Genomic DNA, 10,128 nt, shown 5'->3' on the forward strand with positions numbered 1-10,128 from the left:
ATTTACAAGGTAATGTTGTGCCAGTTAAGCAGGCTGATGCCAGCAGCTCTCTGCAGCTGGGGACGAGACGCGACGAGAAGTGTGTTACAAATAAGGAAGCATCTCAAGTCGAGGACACTGACATTTTTTCCACTGTTGCCGGGGTCTTTTCTGGTAGACAGACTAGACAATAAGCTGGAGCCATTTCCATCCTCGTCTGGCATGCCTGGCATGCTGCTGGCAGACACTCCAGAGTATTACAGAGAGGCAGAGGCACAGCTCAGTTGACCTGCTCTGACTAAGAGGCCTGAGTCTAAGGGATTAAAACAAATACTAACGAACATCCATCTTTCTTTTGCTGCCCTGCTACTATTGTTCTCTATCAATAACCCATTTTATTTTCTCCTCTGTATATCCCTTTTATCCCTATGTCTTATGTTTTATTTTGTTCTGTCACCAGGTCATGTTTCTAACTTCCTTTACCTTTTAATTTGTATTTCCACCAGGCCTACCCTCTCAGCTCTCTGGCAAAGAAGCAGCCAACGGTGCTGGTGATCTGTGGTCCGGATCAAAACGGCTCCATCGGCCTGGTGTGTGCCCGACACCTGCGCATGTTTGTAAGTAAACTTCTAGAAAACAACTTCCTAGCAGAGTAAATCCCTTGAGTAAGGTTGAACAAAATGAAATATTAGCCTCTGTGAACATATGTGTCACCATAGGAAAAAACAACAACCCTTAAAGCAAACTTAAAGTACACTCTGGACTCAAAGTGAATCCCCCAGGCTCTCCCCACTTTACTCAATTTCATTTCAGCTCCTGTAAACGGCTCAGAGTAGTTATCCCATTACTTTCCCTGCAAGGGCACTCAGACAGTCATGATATCATCGTATTGTTACTCTCGTTAAAGCTGTCTGCGTCTTTGATATGATGTCATGACCGTGATGTCTGCCCCTTTAGGCCGCAAACTGACTGACATCTCAGGACTAACTGTTTTAGAGGCTGGATCCATCCTTTCCATTACATCACAGATCATGACTTGAACTGACAGCCTTTCTCTTTTGCGCACATAGTTTATTTCACTGCTCAGTTCTGTGATCGTGCCTGCAGTCTATGACTTTATGCAAAGGGAAATATTGCATATGTGTTTTGGGGATCTTTGGTTTATAATGGAATTCATCGATATACTTTACCATATGTGTCTTGCATGGTAGATTTACAGTGCGTTCTGATGGTTCTGATTAAGGTTCTTCAAGGAGTTGAACTTTTGAGGCAAGGATTTGGTCAGAGGTGAGCTCGAACCAAAATGTTACACCGTTGTACAGCTTACATTAAGAAGAGAGAGACATTGTTAAAGTAGTAAATGAAGTAGGGACATTGTTGCCAGCTTCAAGTCCAAGGTGTGAATGAAAATGTACATTAACATAAATGTTCATCGAGCTTTTAAAGCAATATACAAACACACACAATGTTTCCCTTTTGTATCAAGAACACAGAGAATAAATGCATTTTCCCTTTAACAGCAACAAACAAATATACATAGTCATCTTAAGAAAACAAAAAAAAAATATATATTTATTATTTTCTTACAAATTTATTGTATAAAACACTTTGCTTTTGAGGCACAGATGGCCTAGCGGTTAGGTAGTGCCCCAGGTTCAAGTCCAACCTGTGGCCCCACTCTCTCTCTCCTGATTTCCTTCACACAAAACAAAACAAACAATCTCTTGTCAGACAGCAATGAAACATTGTCATACTCTGCTTGTGTGGCTCAGCTATAGCAGCAGTCAATGGTGTCAGCACACCACTGTTTAGCGTCGCTTAATAAACATGCTTGAATGACATTCCCATCTATATTATTGGCCATTGGTATATGGCAAATTGACTTGTATAGCCCTTTTCTAAGCTTCTCACAACTTAACATGCTTTTACAAGACATGTGACATTCATCCATCACACCCCACACACTGATGGCAGAGGCTGCTAGTGCCCAACGCGAGTGCACAACAGTACTCCTTCATTCACACGCATTCACACATCCCTGGCATAACAGCAGGAGCAATTTGGGATTCATTGTCTTGCCCAAGGAGACTTCAACATGTGAAGAATCATCTGAATGAGCTGAAGATCATACCACCAAATTTTTTGCTGAAAGATGACCGACTCTACCACTGAGCCACAGCCGCCCCAGTGCCAAGAATACAGAAAAAACAAACTGTATATTTTCAGTCTTCCTTGTTAATTTGCAAACATATTTACACAGTTTTATGTTCTTTTTTTCAAAGATATATTTTGGGCTTTTCGAAGTATATTAGAGTTACAGGAAGTTGGAAAGTTGGAAAGCAGGTAGAGAGAGAGTGGACAATGATATGAAGCGAAGAAGCCACAGGTCATATTTGAAGCCGGGCTGCCCTGTGTAATGTCTATACATGGCGTGCGGACTAGTCACTTGACCACCACCAACGCCCTAGTTTTATATCTTTTCAACTAACCTGTATGCATACCGCAAGTGACACGCTCCCCCTTCTGGAGAAACTCAGAAGTGGAAAATAATCCAAACAAATATTAATACCAAAGCAATGCACGGTTGAATTTATAATAAACCATAATGTTAAAGGAATTAACATTATAGCATGTAAAGCTTTTTAAAAGGACAAATACCAAAACATTTGAGAAAACGTTTTTCTTATTGTTTTAATGTTATTATACTTCTTTGAAACTTAATGCAATTTTTTTATATCCGTAGAAAAAACACAGTATATTCCAGTGCTCCATAATAAGCACCTAACTATCTATCTTTTTTGTTTCTAATGTTTTCAACATCTGCTCATTGTTTCCCTGTGAATCTGTCAGCGTTTTAGACACATTTACCTCCATCTTAAAATGTGCTATGTAAATTAAGTTTTATGATCAATATTTTCAAAGTGACTGCACTCTACATTTGGCCAATAGGGACAGCACTTGTCTGGGTTTGCTCTAACTTCAGAAACTCGAGTACTTATTTTGGACTGTGAATCACTCTCCTGGTGTAAGAGTGTATGTGTTTCATGGTGTGATGTGATCCCTGTCAGCAGGAAGACATGCAAGCGTACACGTGAGACACACAGACAGCCTTGAGTCCCTGATGTGGAACTGTGAATGTGATTAGACAGAGCATAGACATAAAAGATCAAGCCAGCTTGCTCCTTGCATCACTCCAAGATGTCCGTGTTCACAGACACACATCATAGGTTGTGTAGGACTCTGTCATGCATCTCTGATTGTTTCCACTGTTAGGTAATGGTGAAAAGCACAATGCCACATACCAGAAAACAGACATATCCCTTGATCAAATTTAATGTTGGATGAGAATAAAAAAGCAGGTCCTATGTGCATTAGTTCCAGTGTTTAGTTGGACATGAGGTTATCGTTGGCTCTCTACTTTGTGCTCTACAGGAAATCACTGCACAAAAAGTTTACATTTCTGAGACACATTATAATTTACATTTATAAAATTCAAATATTCTTCAGTATATCACTTTACAGCAAAGAAGTAATAACAATCAAATGTAGTAATTAAAAAAAAAAATCTGTAAAGTCTCCGACTTTATTTTCCTGCCTCATCCATTCATTGTAATGGACTGTGTAAAAAACTAAATAAGACAGGATACCATCGCTCTTAAGCAAAAGGAAGTTTAACCCTCTAGAATGCAAACGTTAGCTGCATGGCCTTGCTTTCTTCCTTTGCTTATTTTTGTTTCACGGCTCATTTCTATTCATGCTCAGTGACACTGGCGGTCATTTTGAGCTCTTTCTTAGTTTTCACACAGTGTGATGGTGTAACTGTTGATGACATCAAGGGCATCCAGGGGTCAATAGCTTACCCCCCTGAGGGACACACACACACACACACACACACACACACACACACACACACACATATTGGATTGGATTCTTGCTTAGTTTCTTATCCTGTACCCCGTGGAGTTCAGGACAGCAATGACATCAGAGAATCAGTGTCTATGACAGAATGATCGGTTAAGGATTCCCAGGGAGGAAGCAGTCTGATTAACCCACTGACTGCATATAAAGATGGACGATATGTCTCCATCTTCTCAGATTTCACAAAATTGAAGCCAATATACCCCCTCCACGGACACTGACATATTCCGCTGGTGATGTCATTTGGAGCCAGAGTTACGTAATTAGATTACATTATCAATGCCCTGCCTCAGATTTGACTTACCTGTAAAACAGGAAAGATCCCTCAGGTCAACAAAGCCTACAACAGATTATTTTTTTGACTGAAGCGTCATCTACAGTTATGAAAGGTTATACTGAAGTGTGTTTGTTAGTGTTCATTATCCTTTTCTCTCATCATTCCTCTCCTACTCTGTGGTGCACACAGTGCTGCAGTTGCTGCATTCATCAACAGAGCTGTCAATTATGTGTTATAGCTTTTTATTGCAACAAATAACTAAACTTGACGTCTAAAAAAGTAAACATTTCTGAGCTATCATTAATTGGGCATGATTAAAACTAACTCAATGACAGAAACCATGCTTGTGATTTTTTTTAAACTTTATTTATGTGAATTTCTGTTCATGGTTTGAACCATCTCCATTTGTTAACATAGAGAAGCATAGCCAGTAGGGGGAGCTCCGAATGTTTTGGCTTCACTTTTGCAGTGCTGTTATGATTCATCTTTTTAAACAGTCAATGGTTTGAAAGCACAGATCACATCCTATGCAAGGCAAAGAACAGTTCCTATACATGTATTTATTCACTTAAATGAGAAACCTATAGCAAAATAATAAGGCAAAATATGCAATCTATTATAAATTTGATATGAAACCCAAAGTAAAGGTCTACTCGTGTGGCATGGGCAAAGTGTTAGAACAACAAAGATGACAACTCTGTTCTGGAGGATTCACCAAAATTATCCATAACATAACCTGGTGGTGTTTGGCAACCTACAAGCACAAAGGAGGTTTAGGCTAACTTTTTACTTCAGCTTTCTTGTATTCTCACAATAAAAATCATTTTTTCTGCAACAGCAGTTCCTAGGACGATCCCAAAGGTCCCAGAATGCAGTTACTTCCTGCTGACAATCGCAAGCCTTTCCCAGATACTGTCTAGATTTCTGCTCCTCTCTGCTTCCTCTTTATGAGGGTAGTATTCTATCTTGAAGCAGACAGTAGAATATCACCTCTGATCACTTGACAAATATATATTCACATGGCTTGAACTGAAGGCCAAATGTACATTGAGGAGTCATACACTCAATCATATTAGTGATCACTGGTATTGCAGGATGTTGATGTTTTGTAACGTTTTCTCAATTTTTTGCTTCTTTCTCTTTCTACCCTAACCACCACATCCCTGCTGTGTCCTCCGTTGCCTCATCTTGACCCTAAGGGCGCGGTCACACTGGCCATCCGTACCATGCCCAAGCACGCTTCAACTCTAAAGTCCAGTTCGTTTGACCAGTGTGACCGCTCCGTATCGTGCTCAGGCACTGTACACTTCCTTGGCTCTGGAACACTTCGGAGAGATGTGCTTTGGCACGGTACACTTCATGCACGAGCACAAGCACGCGGGTACACACCGCTGACAGCCTTCATTATGGAGAAATCCAGAGTTTCATGGCTGTGTCTGACTAAAATGACTCAATGTAAGCCACAAAGTAGCTGTCATGTTCTCTGTGTTGTTCTCCGATGGGCAGCCGCGGACTCGCGTCTATTTTTAAAATGTTTTTATTTATGGCTGTGTCTGATAAAAATGGCTTAAATTAAGCCGCAAAGTCAGTAAAGTAGCTGTCATGCTCTCTGTGTTGTTCTCCAATGTGCAGACGCGGACTCAACTGCGCGTCTCTCTCTCTCTCTCTCTCTCTCTCTCTCTCTCGTCCGCCTGTTTGTCAACTGAGCACGCTTTTTAATAACATAAAGCATGCATGCGTTGTATTACAAAGTTATGTACAAGAGGTAATCGTGCTTAAGCACCGATAGTTCTGTGTAGTGACTATCGGCCAGCGTGGAAATGGCGCAGCGGGGGGCCAATCATGCTTGAGTACGGCACGGTACAGATGGCCAGTGTTACCGCGCCCTAAGCCCCCAACTCTTCACTGTTGTTTTTCTCTTTTCTTCATCTCACACAGGAATATGAGCCCACCATCTACCACCCTCAACGCTCCTCTCAAAGTCTACACCAGGACTTTACAGTTCAGTGTGAGAAGATGGACATCCCATTCCTCTCCTATCTCCCCACAGAGGTTGGCAGGACTTTTACATATTATCACATTTTACCATAGCTTCGGAAATTGTGCTGCTTTAATCGATCAATTAATTAACAGTATGCACTATTGATTAGTTTGTAACAGTGTCAGTTGCTTTGATAAAAAGTTGTTTACCATTTTGGGAAATAAGCTTTTTTTCTTAAGAGTTAGATCATAAAAAAGTCCATTGACTCTTTGTCATTGAAAAAGGCAAGAAGTGAGTTAGCATAGCTTAGCACAAAGACTGGAAACAGGGGGAAACTGCTAGCATAGTACGGTCAAAAGGTAACAAAGTCTGCCACCATCAAAGTCCGCCGCCAGCCCTCTTGAGTACACAGAATGTATATTCTGAAGCAAAGTACAAAAACTGAAGCATAAAAAAGGAAAATTTTGTATACTTAAGAGGATGCCGTGTTTTGTGTTGTTTTTTGTTTTTAACCAGCTGTTAAGCACTATTGTACAGGCAGCTAAATGTGTGTACCACTCGAGCCCAAGAAAAATCTAGCTAGGAGGACAAAAAAGTGTATCTTATGTTGGATTGTATCATACAATAACACAGTGGTGTCCAAACTTTTTTTCTTGCGGGCCAAAATTGTTGTGTTAGAATCGCTCGCGGGCCACAGGTTTTGTTTTATAAAATATAGTTGAAAAAATTGTAAGGCTTTGTAGATCAGAATCAAAAGGCTCGCTAAAGAAACCCTTTAATAAAAGGAAATCAAATATTTAGATTTCTTTTTGTTTTTTACTCAGAATCAAGCCTGTAACATGGTTCATTTTTTTTGGAAAAGCTTTCTGCATTTAGCTCAGGTCATTAAATGGTTAAACAACAGTCCGCTTGTTTGCAAAAACTTTGCATACGTTTTTTTTCATAGTTTACAAAACGGGCCGCAAAAAATCCCCTCAAGGGCCGCAAATGGCCCTCGGGCCGCACTTTGGACACCCCTGCAATAACACATGGTATTGAATCATATCATTTTTTATCGTGATATATTATGTTATCTTACCTTTCCATTTCTTTCTGTTTATATCATGTTGGAGCTTATAGCATCACAACTTGTCATTTCGTATTGTTTCATATTGCAGCTTCTCCAAATGTTTGCAGTTTTTATGCTTCGTTAAACTTATTGTAGCTTTAATGGAGAGACAAGGAAGTACAACCATTAACCACTGTTTTGTATCAATGAAAAAAGTTAGAAAATTACTTCTGATTTGGATCCCTCCCTTCAATAAATGGGATTGTTTGATTTGTTTGAGTTCTTATGCATTTACCAGCTTACATTCCCTCAAATTGGAAAGGTGATCCGAGGTGGTGTCTCATCTCATTCTCATGGATTTTTGTCTACAAGTAGTTAAACTCTGTTAATTAATGCTGAGATCTGTTGTGTTCAGGTGCAGCTCATAAACGATGCCTACAACCTAGTGATTGATGCCATGCTGGGCCCAGAGACAGAATGTGCCAACATTAAAGAGCCCTACTCTGGTATCCTGGTCACCCTTAAGCAAGTCAAGACCCCCATTGCTAGTGTGGATATGCCCTCAGGTAAGTGTTCATAAAACGTGTAGATATCAGGGTGGAGGCTCAAAAACACATGATAAATGGGCCTCCAGGCAGCTCCCTAGGAGCCTTGGCTCCCAAGCAGGAGTTTTCCAAGTCTGGAGGCACACGTGGAGAATAAATCTTACTCTACAGTCAGCTCAGTGTGAGCTCATCATACCCTGAATACACTACCTGCTGAGTTAGAGTCCAACAGGCAAAGAAATATCACAATCCTCCTCTCCTTAAATGCTTCTTTTTTTCCTCCCACCTTTTCTGTCTTTCCCAGGTTGGGACGTAGAGGAACCAAGTCAGGATGGGATTAACCCTGAAGTTCTCATCTCCCTTACAGCTCCAAAAAAGTGTGCTATGAGTTTCTCGGGGAAGCATTTCTTGGCCGGACGCTTCCTACCCTATGACATCCAGAAAAAATACGAGCTTAACCTCCCGGATTACCCTGGCACGGACTCTCTCATAGAGTTGTAACAAATGAGAAACATAAGAGTCACCGTGGCCTCTCCTCATTTCTAAGACTGTATGTTACATTTATCCTCTTGTTTTGTATTTTATAGATTGTTAATGTGATTTGATGTTAACATCTCAGTTATGTAAATCACGCTACACCTTAGCCAAATGTGCTGTTGAGCTACAGTAAAAGGATCATATTTAGAAACAACAGTTTCTGTCATGTCTACTGGGAAAATGGCATGAGGAGACTTTTGTGTCCGTCTACCTGTAAAAGCTGTAGCATAACTGTTTTCTGATTACTATGACAAAGACAGACATTTCTCTTCTTTTTTTACAGTCAGCAAAGAATGATGAATTTTCTTGGATGTCAACCACTGGAATCTTTTTTTCTTCTTCGAAACATTTTTTTTTAATGTTCATGTTCTGATGCTTTTATGTTTTCTTTTAAAACGTTCTACCAAGTGTGCTGCTGAGATGAATTAATGTAGGCTGGCAAATTTAGATTTTCTATTTCTGTGTTCTTGGTTTGTATGGTCAGCCTGCTATTCTGCATTCCATTTGTTTAAGTTACAGTAAGCAGAGAGTCCTAGTTGTAGAATAAAATTTTACTTTTAAAGAGGTGGTTCAGTTTCTTGTTTGTTTTTCTTGGCCTAGATCACTGATAAGTTTATGTGATACCAGCGACGGCTGCATGTAACAAAGAATTGGGTCAATTTTCGTGACACCCAACAAGAAATACAGACCAACATTGCAGTATTTATTCTAGCCTTTTGGCCTATTTTTCATTGTTTGTTTTTGGCTAGTAACTCTGCTCTCATCAAGCATATGGCCAGATGTTTTGGGCGAAAAAAGTTAGAAGAATCCTTTGTTCACAACATATTTATTAACCAGCAGACAAACAAAGTCAGCTGGAAAATGTCGTTAATCATATCGCTAAACCGCTAGACACATTAGTCAGAGATATACAGGACACTTTTGTCAGAGCTAAAAGGAAAATGATAAATGACTCACACAATCCTTGATGCGCCGGTCGCAGGTATGGCTCTCTGCCCTGTTATGCAAGTTTGTCTTACTTAGCTATCCTATCAACTAAAATAAAGAAGGTTGTTTTTATTATTTAAGGAGAATTAAAATGACCCTGGGTCTGGTAGTGGTAATGTTCTTGGATGTCTCTCTTAAGACACATCTGTTAGATGACAATGCCTACTCATTAGTCCAACTATAGGTGTTTTGAATGCAATTAGCTTTGTGCCTTAAAGATGAGCGCACACTGTTAATCCTGTTTATTGGTTCCCAACTGGATTTGATTTGGTAGGGAAAGCCATAAACAGGTGTGATGGAGCTGTAATCAGCTGTGGAGGGAGGCCTCTCATTATCGAGCTCGGGGCTGCAGGCTTCAGTGAGAATGACTAAGTGAGACTGCTGTGCTGTTTATGGATGAGGTAATGTGTATTTATATGAAGCACAGGAGCTTCTCCTGAATACTAATGCATTAATACCCCGTGTGTGTGCACATGTGTGAGTGGGTGTAGAAAGTCAGTGAAAAGGAATGTGGACCCGTTTTTTCACTCGGTGGTATTAAATCTGTCAGAGGAAAACTGACGAGGGTTGTAGAAATATGTCTGAGTGCTCAGCGGTCCTGTCTTTCATGCCTGTCCAATCCCGGTCAGGAAACAAAGACTTGTCACCACTCTGTCCTTTATGCTTTTCCTTTAAGCTGTTGAGTAATGAGCTTTGGAGATGTCGATGGCCTGGAGAATTGGACAATCATAACTGACAGTGGGGCTTGTTGTTATATCCAGTGAGAGATAGTCCTATATGGAGAAGTATTGTGTGCACAATGAGGCAGAAAGATTAATCTAGTGTTTATTTTGTACAATACACAAAAGCAATTGAA

General features: G+C 40.2%; 1 protein-coding gene across 1 annotated transcript in view; it reads left to right on the forward strand.

The window, feature by feature from the left end:
• yjefn3 (YjeF N-terminal domain containing 3) overlaps positions 1-8,853 on the forward strand; it is a 48,350-nt gene extending 39,497 nt beyond the window's left edge. Inside the window, exons 3-6 of the mRNA XM_020632138.3 lie at positions 486-596; positions 6,113-6,226; positions 7,619-7,769; positions 8,053-8,853. Of these exons, the coding sequence (XP_020487794.1) occupies positions 486-596; positions 6,113-6,226; positions 7,619-7,769; positions 8,053-8,249 (573 nt within the window). The 3' untranslated portion in view covers positions 8,250-8,853. The remainder of the gene's footprint in view (positions 1-485; positions 597-6,112; positions 6,227-7,618; positions 7,770-8,052) is intronic.
• Positions 8,854-10,128: the final 1,275 nt, after the last annotated feature.

The sequence above is a fragment of the Labrus bergylta genome, chromosome 6 (assembly GCF_963930695.1).
Source record: "Labrus bergylta chromosome 6, fLabBer1.1, whole genome shotgun sequence".
Lineage (NCBI taxonomy): Eukaryota > Metazoa > Chordata > Actinopteri > Labriformes > Labridae > Labrus > Labrus bergylta.